Below are 15,755 nucleotides of genomic sequence, written 5' to 3' on the forward strand. Positions count from 1 at the left end.
TACTTCATCTTTAAAAAAAAAATTAGCCCTGATCTTTCCAAATATTTTAATGAATTTCTTCCTGCAGCTCGCTGCAATGCCAGGAGTCTCCTGACGACTCTCAATTCAACACCAAAGATTTCCAAATCAAGTAAGTCCTTCTCTGTTACAAGGGCAGAGTATGGGAAAGATATGGTGATACTTTGTGGCCAATCTCAGAAGGGAAGTGAGTGAGACAGGTAGCTGCTTGGGTGAATTTCACCATAAAGTTGAAAGGGCAATGTGGCCGGGCACGGTAGCTCACCCCTGTAATCCCAGCACTTTGGGATGCCAAGGCGGGTGGATCACCTGCAGTCAGAGGTTTGAGACCAGCCTAGCCAACGTGGTGAAACCCCATCTCTAGTATAAATACAAAAATTAGCTGGGTGTGGTGGCGCATGGCTTTAATCCAAGCTACTTGGGTGGCTGAGGCATGAGAATCGCTTGAACCTGGAAGGCAGAGGTTGTAGTGAACTGAGACTGTGCCACTGTAATCCAGCCTGGGTGACAGAGCCAGACTCTGTCTCAAAAAAGGGAAAAAAAAAGGGCAGATGCAAAGGTTATGTCTCACTCAGCCTTGCTCACCTAACTGCCCTCACACCACAGGGCTGCTCTTTTGAGATCCACACCATAACGAAGGGATCTGTTTCCTTCCTACACTGTGCCTCAAGTGCTGGGAGTAGGTCAGACTCACCTTTAGGGCCCAGCACCAGGCATGACACACAGTAGGTGCTCAGAAATTTGGGTGCTCAGAACTGATCGGTACAGAGGCTGATGCAAAGTTCAATTCTGGAAGGGGAAAAGGGCAGAGAGCCAAGTGACCAATGCATGCAGACTTGGTCAAGTTAGACCAGAGGCTGTTAAGGCCAGCCAAATGTGGCCAAGTTGTGGAAAGAAATGTCAAGGCTACGTGGCTGGTGAGTTTGTGCAGGGTTAAGCGTACATAGTGCATTCACAGGGAATCATTTAAATGTCCTGACACAGCATGCCCAATGAGGAAAGTGCTAGAAAGCATTAGAATCACTTCCTTCAAAGCCTTCATGTTAAGAGTGAAGAAATTGCGGTCTGGAAAAGAAAAGAGACCTTTAGGACAGGGTCAAGATCAGAACCCAGGTGATCCGAACCCCAGTTAGTGCTCCTACCACCCCACCAGCCTGCCTGCCAGGCCTGTGAGCCACTGCTGGCCATTTGATGACAGCAATCATGTCCCCAAAGGCCAACCAAATGCTGTAAATGACTTTTCCTGATCCTCAAAGTAGAGTCCTATGAACCTTTACTCTGTTGGTTTCATTAGCTCATGGAGATCCTCCTGGATCCCAACAAGGTTATCCATCATACCAGTTAACAGTCCCATCCCTGGTATCATCCTGCGAACATGAACAGCAAGGTTCTCTCTTTAGGCAAGTTGCTGACAAATGTTCTGAACTTCGAACATAACCAATGAGCCTCCCTGTGGGGTGGTTTTCCCTTTAAATCCTAAGCGGCTACTCTGTGCAAAGCTCTGTGCTAACCACTAGGGGGAAACAAAGTTAAACAGTGATAAACATTTGCAAAACACTGGGTGGTTTCACATCGATTTCAATGACATCATCCCACTTGTTACTCATAACACTGTGATATAGGCAATGCTTTTTATCCCCACTAAACAGATAAGGAAACAGACCCAAAGGGGCCTGCCACTGTTGCTCAGCTGCTAATCTGGAGGCTAGACTCTGACCACGGTCCCTACTCTTACCTACTTACTATACTATATGCTCCAAACTCCTAAGTAATCCATTTTCCTATCTGTGAGAAAGCAACACATGCAAAAGCTAATTACAGCAAACAAAAAAGGAAGTGCTTATGTGGGAAATACCTTGTCATTTTAAGTTCCATGCTTTCTTCTGGTTGATAATATTTTATGTTTTGCAGCAAAGAGACGGTATATCCCAGGTTCCAAAGTACAGCGTTTCAAGCTGCCTGGCTGTTGTACTTGGAAAGACTTTTACCTGCTATTCATTCAACTCCAACCTGATCTTAGAGGCGGTTCTCAGGGGTCATTCCTGGGACGTTTTCCAGATGCTCTCCCCCCTCCCTAAGCAGGATGAAGTGCATCCCCGGTGGCCATCTCCACTGCTAGTATCATCGACATCTGTCTCCCTACAGGCTGTAGACTCCTTGGGGAGAGCAGTGTGTTTTATCCATCTGTGCACCCCGAGGCTGGTACAGACCTCTATGTGGCACAGGTGCAGTGAACATTCTGGAATAAACATATATTCCAAAAAATATACTTTATTCTTTGAGCCTCATAAAGCTTTGACAGGCCATTAACAATTTTCCATCATTGTGTATTTTCGGGTACTTTACCTGCAGATCACTTGTTTTTTTTTTTTTTTAAGAGATGGGGTTGCTCTGTTGCTCAGGCTGGCGTGCAGTGGCATGATCATGGCTCACTGCAGCCTCTAATTCCTGGGCTCAAGCAATCCTTCCACCTCAGCGTCTCGAGTAGCTGGGATTACAGGTGAAAACCACTGTGCCGGACTTTATTTTTTATGTAATAAGAAAATGTGCTTTTGGTTAGCTGGTCACAGTGAGGACTTATATTAGATGCCCCTCTTGGAAGAATTTAGCAAAATATATCATAAAATGTAGGTGTACCTTTTGATCCAGTAATTTCATATACAATAATTAATTTTTTTTTTTGAGACAGAGTCTCACTCTGTTGCCCAGCCTGGAGTGCAGTGATGCAATTATGGCTCACTGCAGCCTTGACCTCCAGGGCTCAAATAACCCTCTCATCTCAGCCTCCCCAGTAACTTGAACTACAGGGGTGTACCACCACACCTGGCTAATTTTTGTATATTTTGTAGAGACAGGGTTTCACCATGTTGCCCAGGCTGGTCTCAAACTCCTGGGCTCAAGCAATCCGCCTGCCTCAGCCTCCCAAAGTGCTGAGATTACAGGCGTGAACCACCACGCCTGGCACAAGTATTAATCTTAAAGAAATGTATGCTCTGCAATATATATATTTATTGAGGGTGGAGGGATAAAAGCTTATACTTAAAACTGCTTGCCTGATAAGCCATGATTCTATTAGCATGATAGTAATGTGACTATTTCTATTGAAGCCAGTTTGTACTTTTTAGGTGCCCACAACTTCATTAGCCCCCATTCTATCAGTTCTTTGCAGAAGGGAACCTGACTCCTGAAGCCTGGGATAGAGTTCTTTATTTGCTTTTTAAATTTTACTCTAAATGGAATTTACTGTTTACAACAGGCAATTCCCTGACAGCTTTCTTCTGGGCAGACATGAAAATACAGTAAGAGCTAACACTTGCCACGTGGCATGCACTATTCTAACAGTTTTATATATAGTCACTCATTTCATCTTCACTACAACCCTTGAAGGAGACACTTATTATCCTCATGGGTCAGGTAATGAAACTGAGGTCTGGGGAAGCTCAAAGTCGGGCAGGTACAAGTGGAAAAGGCAAGACCTAGGTATATGGCTCCAGTCCAGTTCTCAATGACTCAGCCAGGGATGGTCCAACAATAAAGAATTTTTAGTTACAGATCACCTTCACATTATTGCTTAATTTGAATCAAGTAGCCATATTGAGAGCTGTCTTAAATCACTCGTCACTTCAATTTTACAGGTGAGAAAACCAAGATTCAGAGAGGCAATCCCACATAACTGGCCACCAGAGACATTAGTATTTTTTTTGTTTTGTTTTGAGACAGGGTCTCACTCTGTCACAAAGGCTGGAGTGCAATGGCATGATTATGGCTCACTGCAGCCTCAACCTCTGGGGCTCAACAGATACACCCCCCTCAGTCTCCCTAGTAGCTGGGACTACAGGCACCGCACCACCACACCCAGCTAATTTTTCTATTTTTTGTAGAGATGGGGCTTCACAGTGTTGCCCATGCTGGTCTCGACCTCCTGGGATCAAGTGATCCCCCTGCCTCAGCCTTAGAAAGTACTAGGACTACAGGTGCATGCCACCATGCCCAGCTAATTCTTCAGTTTTTGTAGAGACAGGGTCCTACTATAATACCCAGGCTGGTCTCAAACTCTGGGTTTCGAGGGATCCTCCCGTCTCAGCCTCCCAAAATACTGGGATTACATGCGTGAGCCACCACACCTGGCCAGGGATGCCAGGATTTAAACTGAATATGCCTATATTCTAGTTAGTGTTCCTGTCTCATAAACCTGAAGCTCAGGCTGTGAACATCAAACTTGCTCTGAGACATGGGGAAGCTCAGTGTCCTCAGCTGATTGGCCTGGCAGAGACAGAGTTCACAAGATCTAGAGATCATAAGAATACAAGCTGACTGGTGACCATGCCACTTCCCATATGGATGTGAAATGGCCGAGCCTGTCCCAGGTATATTGTAGGGAGAAGGGAAGGTTCAAATTCACCCAGGCCCATTCACCTGTTTTGAGCTTCCCACTAGGGGAGGAGGAGTTGCAGGATCGATGGAGAGACTAACTCTGGTACTCGTCTTACTCGTGAATAGGGTCACAGGTGGTCATCTTTGATGTCCCCCACCCTCCACTTCCTGGTTCCATGCAGGTGTGTGGGTAAGCTGCAGGCCCAGCCACCTTGCTCTTCACCTCCTTCATTTCTGTTCTTTGCTGGTAGGGAAATAGGCAGACCTAGGGCCACCTCAGCAGTCCCTGTCAGCCTTCTCTTGCTATTACGCCTGTTCTGAGACCAGAGCAGGGTGTGTAGTTCAGCCAGTGCCTGCCCTCAGACCTGATCATCTTGCTGCCTTAATTGTCTATCACACAGTAGGTCAACAGGGTAATAGGCCAAGATGGTTTGGGCTTATGGGAAGGTAGAGGAGATTTCTTAGGTCTTGAGCTGCAAATGGCTCTACCTGAGTACTATGCTGATGAACTGTATTGCCACCACAAAGCTAGCTACTATAAAGTGACATTTTGCTCTCATCTGGCTAAACGTTCTTTTCATTGTGCCTACCCAGCATCTACCCACAGGACTTGGAAGGGAATATACCCTCGATAAAGTTTTGCTGATTGAACGAGCGGATTCCTACTCCAGTTTAAACCAGCCTTGAAGAAAATTCCATCTGGACTTTCTATCCAATACGGTAGCCACTAGCCACGCGCGGTTAGTCCAAATTGAGATGTACCGTCAGTGTAAAATCCAGACAGATTTTCAAAGACTTAGTATAAAAAAATGTAAAATATCTTGCTAATAACTTTGTATATTAAGTTAAAATGCTAATATTTTGAACATATTGCATTAAATAAAACATAAAAAACCTCCTGTTTCATTTTACCTTTTTTAATGAGTGTACTAGAAAACTTAAGAGTTGTATATATGACTCACATTATGTTTCTATTGAATAGCACTGGTATAGATCAATATACAATCCATTAGCTATATTGCAACTCTAAAAAGAAATTCCTAAGATCCCAGCAGTGTTTCAGAGTAGCACCAAACAAGCAGCAAGGGTGACTCCTAGCAAATTTCTTAACCTAGCTGGGTCTAGGTTTCCATGTGTATAAGAGATGACTGATACAAATATTTGTCCCACTGGGATTTTTATGAAGATCAGATCAAATGCCTGAGCAAAGGTTCTGGAAAATGCAATGTGCAACAGCTGTCTACTGTCTGATGGGCTCCCTTGGAGAAAACTTCACGCCACAGTTCATTCACTCCTTTCCCCTTAACCACCTTCCTTAATCCAACATCCCCATGCTACAGGAGAGTGCCAGTCTGAGTAGAAGCACATATCTGGACAGCCAAAGATATGCTGCCCAGCAGGATTCCTGGGGAAGAGGGACTTGGTCAAGCAGGAGGAACCAGTGACTTTCTCCATACACTGATCAGAACAACCTGTCCATCCGTGAAATGCTCCCTTTGTGACTTACATTGTACGGCATAGGATGCTAGAACCACTGCTGAGTTAAGAGGGCAGGTTAACCTGTCAGGAGAAAAACATATTAGCAAAGTCACAAGAACCAACAACAGCCTGAAACATTCACAGATCATGCGCAATAACACATGTCTTTCTTTGCTTTGATCAACCATTGCAAAACAACATGAATTGTAACAAAAGCAACTTCACGATACACATCAATCTCAAACAGTAAAGGTAAATGTAACACACTAAAATTAAAAAAAAATAAAATCTTTGCATGTTTAAAATAATATCCATCACAAATACCATGAAACTAAAGGTCTAATGATGGCCAGCGTTTTGGCTGGTCAAGAAGGGTCAGGCTCATATCCCTAAGAGGGAAAAAAAAGTAAAAAAATTGTACTCTGAGATCAATGGGCAGCCTTCAAATCTTTCCAGTAAAGACCTGAGACTCATCATAGGGCTAACTAAATTCCTGAGTTCTAATGACCCTTTGGTTCTTGATTACCCTCTTTCTAAAATAATAACATCCTCTTAAGAGGGACAAGTAGAAAGGTATTTTGAATTTTAAAACCTGCAATTCCTTAATTAAATTAACTAATTATGATGACTTAGGATTCCTTTATCTGTTTGCCCTCCTGAAGATCTACAGAGTTCAGTGATCTGTCTCTCAGTCTTTGTGCCATTCACTAGTAATCATGGACTTGGGTTGGCCTTGTTCTCCTTTCCTCAAACTCACTGCTTTCCCAGGTGCCCTGTTTCTGCTAATGACTCCACCTCTGTCTTAGGCACATTTTGAATACTCTGATTGCTCCCTTTTCTTTTCTGCATTCAACTGCAGACTCCACGGCCTGCCCAGGAGCTCACCAGCAGACCTGGAGCAGGGGTCACTGCTGGGCAGAACAGGTTAGGGGAGGGCAGGAAGGAGGGCTTGCAGGGTGTGGAGGTCTCTGATAAATGGAGGAATCCTTAACAGCAACACTGGGAGCCACTGGGACTTTAAAAATTCTTCCCAGCAACCCAGTGGGAAGTGGAGAACACAGTTTCTATGGCAGCCCGTGAAGTACCCAAGATGTGAATCACTCCGCCTTTCTGATAATGTGGCCCATTGTTCCTCAAGTGATGCTGTGTTCCTGCTGGGACTTGCAAATAATCTCCCCAAGGTTACAGATGTGGTCCAGGGATCTCACCTCTGTTTGTTCATCTGGAGATCTAGAGAGCCCGTGGGGAGGATAGGCAGAAACAGGATGAGTATCAGCTATTCGCTCTCCTAAAAAGATGGGGTTCGATTAAATCTAAGCCAGTGTCCGTGCTGGAGAAAGAGCAGGTGAATGGGATTTGGGGAACAACTCAGAAAAGAGGCTGAGGAGGTTCCCTCTAGATGGAAGAAGCAATCCTATGAAGAAATCAGAAAGAAAAACCTTCCAAAAACTGTTCCAAATACATACTAGGGAACACCAGAAGCCTCTGTTCTGCTCTCAACTTGGCCGCATGTTCTTAAACACATCCCTTTCTTTCACTTTGGGCTTTAGAGTCTCCACGTGCTGAGTGAAGGGCCTAGACGGGATTAACCATCTTGGAAAGAAGGAGATGACACCTTGAGTGCTGGCTACCATGGACAGCTCAAACAAATTGGGACAATTTGATACCTAGGAAAAGCGCTCAGTATGTTCCACTGGGCCTGTCAAAAGACCCACAGTTACAAATAGCCTGATCCACATCTGAGGAGCGTTTGGTAGCAGAGACCCTCTCCTCAGAGAGGTGGTGAGGACCTGACAAGAGCCACAGATCTAAGCCAGGATGTGGCTGCAACAGATTTGCCCTGACTCACGTGGAAATAACAAGGGGCATTTTGTTTGGAGAAGAAAAACTGAAGACAACCCATTATTTGGAGAATTAGACTAAAAGTTCCTGAGGAGGCAAGGCCCTGGCCTTACCTGACCAGTGTAGTTCGGTGCCTGTCTCATAAAGAGGTGACTGCAAACTATCTGTGGAAGAGACTAAGTGTGCAGAAGAGAAGGAGAGAATGGGTTTCCGCAGCTGCTAAGGACAGCCTGGACCTAGGAGAGGGGTCGGTAATTTCAACCTTGAGTTACCCTAAAATGTAAAAATGCTGCCTCATGAAAGGGTGAGCTCCCCCTCACTGGGGGTGATCAAGCAGACGCCTGAAGACCTGTAGACTGTGCTGGGGAAGTGACTCATTCCTACCTTGAACGGCAGGATGAACTAAGTGATGAGAATTCTATAATTCTATGAGTGCTCAACAGTCAACAGCTCTGGAAATCCTTTCCTCAAAATGTCTCTTGCTTCTAACTTTCCACCTCCTCTCCCCACAAACTTCACTGCCATGCCCCCAGGTCGCTGGCCTGGATGCTACAATATTTTCCTTGAAGGCTATCCATTCCCTTCTATCCAGACTGACCCGCCCCTGGCCTCTTCCAGTCTTCCCTTGTGCACAATGTTACTATCTTTGTGGATATGGCTCTTGCCACATCCTTCCTGCTTAAAAACCTTCAACAGTTCTCTTCTGCCTGCTGGATGTAAGATGCCCGCCTACGTAGGACACGAACAGCCCTCTCTATTCTCCTGTAAGCTCTCAGCATGTGGTTTCCAAGTGGGACTGTCGGGGGTGGGGTGTCTTCTCACTGCCCAGGGAAATCCACCTCCTCACTTCTCTACCCAACCCAGTTCTGGCTCATCCCAGCAATCTACAAAGACTTTTCTAGCTCACACCAGCAGGAGCTCCTCAAATCTTATGACAACTGTTGTCTCTACTGCCCATATTGGTTCTAATCGTTTCCTAATTGCTTCATGGGATACTGTCTCATTTCCCCAGTGAGACTCCAACTCCCTCACGGTACAGCACGCTGGTAGCCTCTGAAGACCCTCCTCCCCAGGGCTAAACTCACAGGGGTTGGGGGTGCGGTGAAGAGATTGGGAATAAGCTGTGCTCCTCCCACCAGTTTACCTGCTGCAGTTTCTTCCCTAAGTCAAGAAAAGGAGGCAGCTCAGGGACCACTGGCTTGGAATTTCCTCTCCCTTCTAGCTACTGAGACGGTCTTGGTAACACAAGAAGCACGGAATCACAGGCAGATGAGCAAAAAGCCTCCCAGAGAGAAAATGAGTCATCCGTGGGTACTAAGGGGCTCAGAAGTGGACCTAAATTAGGCCTGATCGGCCTTCCTGAATGAAGCTCATTGTACATTCTGGGTCCCCTCCTCCCTTTAAATTTCTCAGGTCTTTACCAGAAAGATAGCTGCATCCTTTGTAATAAAACCGAAATAACATGAAACAAAGTTATCAATCCTTAGCCTCTCTCAGACAAGACTGAGGTATAATAAAAACAGATGTCCAAAGCCTCATGCTGTACAGGATGCTTTCCACATCCACTCTGTTTAGATTTGATATTGTTACCAGAAATAAACACTCATTGGATTAAAACCAGGAATTTTGCTAGTCTAACAGGAAAAGAAAAATGTAAAATTCTCATTACCTTCCTTCACAAATATCCATCTTCAGTTGTAAGAAATACAAGTGCCTATGAAACAATTGTTTTCATTAATTCATACTCAAACTGAAATAAGCAAAAAAAAAAAAGAAAGTTTGATGAGTCAAAGACAAGAGCTGTACATGTGAAAGATACATAAAAATACGGTTTTGGCCCAAGGTCAGGTGCTACCTTACGCTCTGCAAAGCTGCCCTGTCGTTACTGATGGCTCATGTTGATGCCCTACGTCTTGACTGGCGGGGGCAATTTTCTGCCAGCGCAGGCTGTCCTATGAAGAGCTGAGCAGGGATGAATGGGGTGGAAACAGCCTACCAAAGATGGGCTGGTGCTGTGGGTTCCGCTGTCAGTGAGCGCCCCTGCCCTTGAGGACCAGAACCCATGGGTGCTCTGCACAAGCGGCGCCCACACACCGGCAGGGCCACTGTTCTGAACACTGTGCCGGGATTCATCCACCCAAGCTCCATCTGCATGAAGTTGCTAAAATGAGGGGAGTCTGTGAAGACACCTCCTTGGCTGGGGTACAAACCCCCAGGTGAGCATTCTCCTGTGTCCCAGGAATTGTGGGTGCATGAGCAAAAGCATAAACATCGGTAAACTAGAAGTTTCCAGGACCTCCAAGCTGAATTCTGCACTCATCTCTGGGCAACCAGCAAATGTAACTTCCAAACTCCAGACCTGTTTTGTGGGCAAGTCGTGGCAGGCCCCTCGGCCTGTGACTTTGCTCCTCTGCCTGGGGAGCGGGGAAAGGAGGCCGTCGGCAGCATTGCGCAGGTCAGGAAGCGCCCTGGGGAGACTTCTATTTAGGGATGCGGCATACATGTGACACTTGGCCACCAGCTCCCATGCTTTTTTAAACCCAGATTCAAACGGGATAGACATTCCAGTGTCTGGCCAAGATGACAAAAGGGAAACCTCTGGAAATCTAATACAGACAGGGCAGAAGTGCACAGGGGCAGGAGAGAAATAATTTTGACAATTGAAACAAATCAGTTTCATTATTCCTTCAAATTTATAAAGGTCAAGGAACTGGCTTTTTGAGATGGGAATGCTTCAAACAGTATTACAACCTCCTATTTGCACAGTTCCGGGCTGTGTACGTGGTACCACTTTGTAACTTTCCCTCTTATCTCAGCCTCATAACTCTGTAAGGTAGGTACCACTATCTCCATTTTTACAGATGACAAAATCGGAGCTCAGATAGGATATGTGAGGTCAATTGTGTCTTATTTTAACCTGGATGATCATGTTATAAAAAAAACTCACTATGCTACAAATTTCATATATGTTTAATGGCTAAAAAGCTTAGGATCCATGTTGTAACTCTAATACTATTACTTTGATTATAATTAACTACCTACACTGTACTGAACACCTGGCCTTGAGAGACAGTATAACATACATTTGCTGATTCACACCTATTTGGTATTGGAACCTCCATCTTTTCCACCTAGGAGAACATCACCAGTTCTTTCTAGTTTGTTTCTATGTTTATCCAAGCTGACATTCAACCAGAATTAAGTGTTCTCTCCTCCTACAATGCTACTGAGAGAAAAAAGAGAAAGGAGAGTTATAGATAACCCAAAGGTGAATCCGGGCTTTCACTGACAAGCTCAGCTAATCAGTATGACTTCCTAGGGATATAAATGAGAAGATAAATGTGGAGATCACCACTCACCAAATGCTGCCTTGTCATACATTGAGCAAAGTTTCTGAGTCAACCCCATGGCATCATACACAAAGAAACTAGAATAGTGGAACTCAACCCAAGCTTGGGAGACTTCCTAGGAATCTTGAAGGAGCCTAGTTTTGAGATTGCCAGTATATAAAATTCTGCAAAGAATGATCTAAATTTATCAGAAACAGCAGTTGTGGAGGCTCACAATGAAGAAGATATTTATTTAACAATTAGAATACAGGATAGTTCTTTAGAAGACATGCTTGGGATGCCTAACTTCAGAAATGTAATGACCTCTCTTGTGGGTACCCCACCAGTGACCTCAACTTCAGAAAAATGTAATGACCTCTCTGCCTAGATCCTTAACAAACAAACAAAAACTAACAGATACCACCTCTATACACCTTCTTTGACTCTTGAGAGCTAAAAGTGCCTTCACAGGGAATTCCCTTAAACAGGAACTACAAAGCTGGGGTAAGATAACTGTGTTCCAAGAATATAGGTAAAATCTTTTAAGTTTTTTTTTCATTTTTAAAATTTTTTTAAAGCATGTGAATTAATGGTAGAAGCCTGGTCCAAGATAAGATGATCTGGCAGCTGGGCATGGTGGTATATGCCTATAATCCCAGCTACTCAGGAGGCTGAGGGAGGATCCTTTGAGTCCAGGAGTTTGAGGCCAGTCTGGGCAACATAGCAAGACCCTGTTTCAAAAATAAATAAATATATATCTGGCAGTCCTGGTGGCCCACCAGCTCTATAAGAGTTATGGGGGTGGCTGGCTCCCACCATGGCTCCTGTTGCAGTAAGATAAATCTGGTGCCTAAATCCCAGAAGGTCATAGTTACATTCAACTCCACAATGGGATACCACCCTTCTTAAGATGGAAGGTGGGGGTGGGGTGTCAGTTGTCAACCATGAATTTTAGAAGAGACACACACACACTGTTTATTGCTCATTCTGCGCTAAAATCTGCCTCCCTGTAGCCTCCACCCACTGGCCACAATTCTATGACCCTGCACATCTAGTTCCCCTTTTCCCATGACTACTCTTCGGACACCTGAAGGCAGCCTTCATTTGTGCCCAAGGCTTCTCTCCATCACGAATGCCCTACATTTCCACCGATGTACCTCAAATGACAGGAAGGCTCAGCAGGAAGATTGCGTCAGCTCCCAGAGAAGTGGGCTTCTCTTCCACAGCGTATGGAAGTGGATGGCCAATGGCCAGGATGGGCCCTGGAGACAAACTCCTGGGTTGCACTGGCTGTAGGAATCCTCTCCCTCAAGTTCGGCCACTGGAGGGCTCTAATATGCCCAGTGGATGCCACAAACCTGGGGCTCTAGTGTTGCAGGGAGGCAGGAGACAGGTGACAATCACTAGTTTAGGCAGTGCAGTCCAGACTTGGGGTTGGAACCTCCCAGTTGGTCGTACAATCAATTTAATGGGTCACAGTTGGCATGTTTTTAAAAAAAGGAAGGCCGGGCACAGAGGCTCATGCCTGTGAGAGGCCGAGGTGGGTGGGTCACGAGGTCAAGAGATGGAGACCAACCTGGCCAACATGGTGAAACCCCATCTCTATTAAAAATACAAAAATTAGCTGTGCTTGATGGCGCGTGCCTGTAGTCCTAGCTACTCGGGAGGCTGAGGCAGGAGAATCGCTTGAACCCGGGAGGCAGAGGTTATAGTGAGCTGACAGCGCGCCACTGCACTCCAGCCTGGGTGACAGAGCGAGCTCCGTCTCAAAAAAAAAAAAAAAAAAAAAAAAAAGGAAATAAAACAGAATAGAATACTTCAGAGTACTTGGTACTTACTATAGTTTTATAAAACGTTTGCTTCACTAATTTATATATGTGTACTGTATTCTGAAACAAAATATATTTTTACCATGGAGTTGTGATTTTTAAAAAACCCACTGGTTAGAACCACACACACGTACACATGTACATATGATCACACACATTATATATAATATATAAAAGATACATATACATGTAAACACACACATATTATGTTGTTTTTAACACATCCCTTCAACAGAGCCTTTTTTTTTTTTTCTGCAACAGGGTCTCAGTTGATCACTTAGGCTGGAGTACATGGCTTGATCATGGCTCACTGCAGCCTTGAACTTCTGGGCTCAAGTGATCCTTCTAGTTAGCCTCCTGAGATGCTGACACATGCACCACCACACCTGACTACTTTTTTATTTTTGTAGAGGCAGGGTCTTGCTATGTGGCCCAGGCTGGTTTCAAACTCCTGGCCTCAAGTGACCCTCCCGCCTTGGGTTCCTGAAGTGCTGGGAAGCTCACAAGTATGAGCCACCATGCCTGGCCCAGAGCGTGTTATTTAGTACTGGCCTGAGGAAACCTTGGTAGGGTCATTTCAAACATATTCTTATAGATTTCATCACCAGCTCTGTGTCCATCAGCTTACGAAGTAACCTGCTGGGCTGAGTGTTTCTATCCTATCCCCAGTCTACCAGCATAAACAGCTGGTATGGGGAAAACTCAGAGGACAGTGGGGAAAACTCAAGAGGACAGGGCATGCTTCTGTGTGGTCACCTGATGTGTCATACCAGACACCTTGGACATTGGCTTAAAATGTAATAAAAAATACAGTCAAATTCCCAATGTCTGCTATAGTAGAGGGAGGAGGTGCACAAAGAAGGCAAAATACAGTAACAGATTAATATTTGGCCTTTCAACATATTACAAGTTAAAATGTGATGTAATTACTACTAAAAAAATAAGCAAGACCACACTCTATGTCTGAGTTAATGCTGCCTCCTTGATTATGTCTTTTGGCCACGACGAATGTAGAACAGGATTCAATACTAAGCATCTATTGCTTTTTTTCTGGTGAAATAGCTTCCCTCCCTAAGAAAAATAAATGGATCAATAATAAAAGGGCTTAACGTTGCCACAGGGGAGGGAAAGTTTGTTTGTGCAGTCTGTGTTAAAACAGCAACAACTTTCTTGTGCTACACTCTCCTCCTCCATTCCAAATACTCTGTCCCTCACACCCAGAAAAACCCAAGTACCATCCCAGGGTTGGGAGAGACTCCAAGCCCTGAGGGGTAAACAACTCCTATCACAGCCCTTTTTCCCTTATCTGGTTCACATATTTCCTGTACTTGCTGATTCACTGAGAAGACAAGCTGAATCCAGCCTGCTCTCCTTTCTAACTCTTGCAAACTGGGGATCTGATAGAAAATTCTTTTAACAAAGCTGGCCTGGTGACACATGCCAATAATCCCAGCACTTTGGGAGGCTGAGGCAGGCAGATCACTTGAGGTCAGGAGTTTGAGACCAGCCTGGCCAACATGGTGAAACCCCATCTCCGCTAAACATACAAAAAAAAAAAAAAAAAATTAGCCAGGCATGGTGGTAGCTGCCTGTAATCCTGGCTACTCTGGAGGCTGAGGTGGGAGGATCGCTTGAACCTGGGAGGCGGAGGTTGCAGTGAGCCAAGCTCGCACCTCTGCGCTCCAGCCAGGGTGAAGAGAGCGACTCCGTCTCAAAACAAAAAAAAAAGAAAGAAAATTCTTATAACAAGAGATGTCTTGTTATCTTCAAGAGCCTTGACTTTAGCTCTTCAGAGACATCATGCTATTTGACCTGTGGATGACTATTTTACAAATTTGTCTTCTACATCCTGCCTACATTGGTAGAAAATGACTTTTTGTCCTTTGAGCACAGTGTGTTCAGCAGGCAGGAGAGGCCAGGGAGGTGGAAGGAGGTGGGAGAGGTAGGAGGTGGCAGATGGGAGTATGCTGGGAATGGCACCAAATCAGGAGATAAGTGAAGCAGGCCCAAGACTGAAAACTCATTAGCTGATTAAAATGTCAGTACGTGCACCCCAGATTTTTACTTGGATCATCACTGTTGGTGCAGTTACACCCAAATGAAGTTATTTGGCCATAATAATAAAATGAAGAGTACATTTTTAGTGGTTACTCATTTTTATATACTAAACAGAAAACTTTAAAAAAATATTGTTACCTGGTTTGTTCTTGCTGCAGTGTGTTGGGATCAGGTATAAAAAATCTTACTCGAAAATGCAGGGTACAGGGGAAACCTCCTACAACATTTTTCAAAAACAAATTAAATTTTCCCTTTGACAAAGTCAATGTATGTAAGTTGCTTCTCTTCCATAAGTGATGCATTTTTTCACTCAACCATAGCTTTTTCCATTATAAAAGGGCTAATTTCAAACATGGAGTATATAAGTTAGTCGATTGTTTCAGAAATCTCCACGTCTTCAAAAAGTAAAATATTTATGCAACATCAGCACAGACTGAGTTATCATCTACTTCCTATCACACGTTTATCTTAGGGCTGTGTTTAAACATTGTACTCCGTTATCTGTATTAGGAACTTTAAAAATCCTTAAATCAGCATTATTATGCAAAATTTACAAAGAAATAATAGCCTGCGTTTGTGTAGCCATTTATACGTTTCAAGCATTTTCATGTACATTCCTGCATTTCAACACCACCATGACTATGAGTGGGCTAGGCTGCTACTGGTAGCCCCATTTTACAGATAAGCCAATAAGAGGTGACTTGCCTTAGGTCACACAGCTGGTGACAAAACCAGAATTAGAGTACTGAGATCTTTGATTCTGCTATACCACATTTCAAAATCATTTTTAAACTAGAAAATATCTCATGCTTTTAATGCAAAGTAT

General features: G+C 44.4%; 1 protein-coding gene across 4 annotated transcripts in view; it reads right to left on the minus strand.

Annotated features, from left to right (window-relative positions):
- The window catches only part of PTPN3 (protein tyrosine phosphatase non-receptor type 3), a 122,682-nt gene that overhangs the window by 63,783 nt on the left and 43,144 nt on the right, over positions 1-15,755 (minus strand). For 2 of the 4 annotated variants that reach the window (XM_032164827.2, XM_032164826.2), the window contains exons 5-7: positions 15,068-15,146; positions 9,383-9,427; positions 5,900-5,952 (exon numbers count right to left, since the gene is read on the minus strand). In XM_032164827.2, the coding sequence (XP_032020718.1) occupies positions 5,900-5,952; positions 9,383-9,427; positions 15,068-15,146 (177 nt within the window). Of the gene's footprint in view, positions 1-712; positions 768-5,899; positions 5,953-9,382; positions 9,428-15,067; positions 15,147-15,755 lie in introns of those variants that run through there. The other 2 variants (XM_058445745.1, XM_032164829.2) reach the window with 2 other exon arrangements.

The sequence above is a fragment of the Hylobates moloch genome, unplaced genomic scaffold (assembly GCF_009828535.3).
Source record: "Hylobates moloch isolate HMO894 unplaced genomic scaffold, HMol_V3 SCAFFOLD_10, whole genome shotgun sequence".
NCBI classification, from domain to species: Eukaryota; Metazoa; Chordata; class Mammalia; order Primates; family Hylobatidae; genus Hylobates; species Hylobates moloch.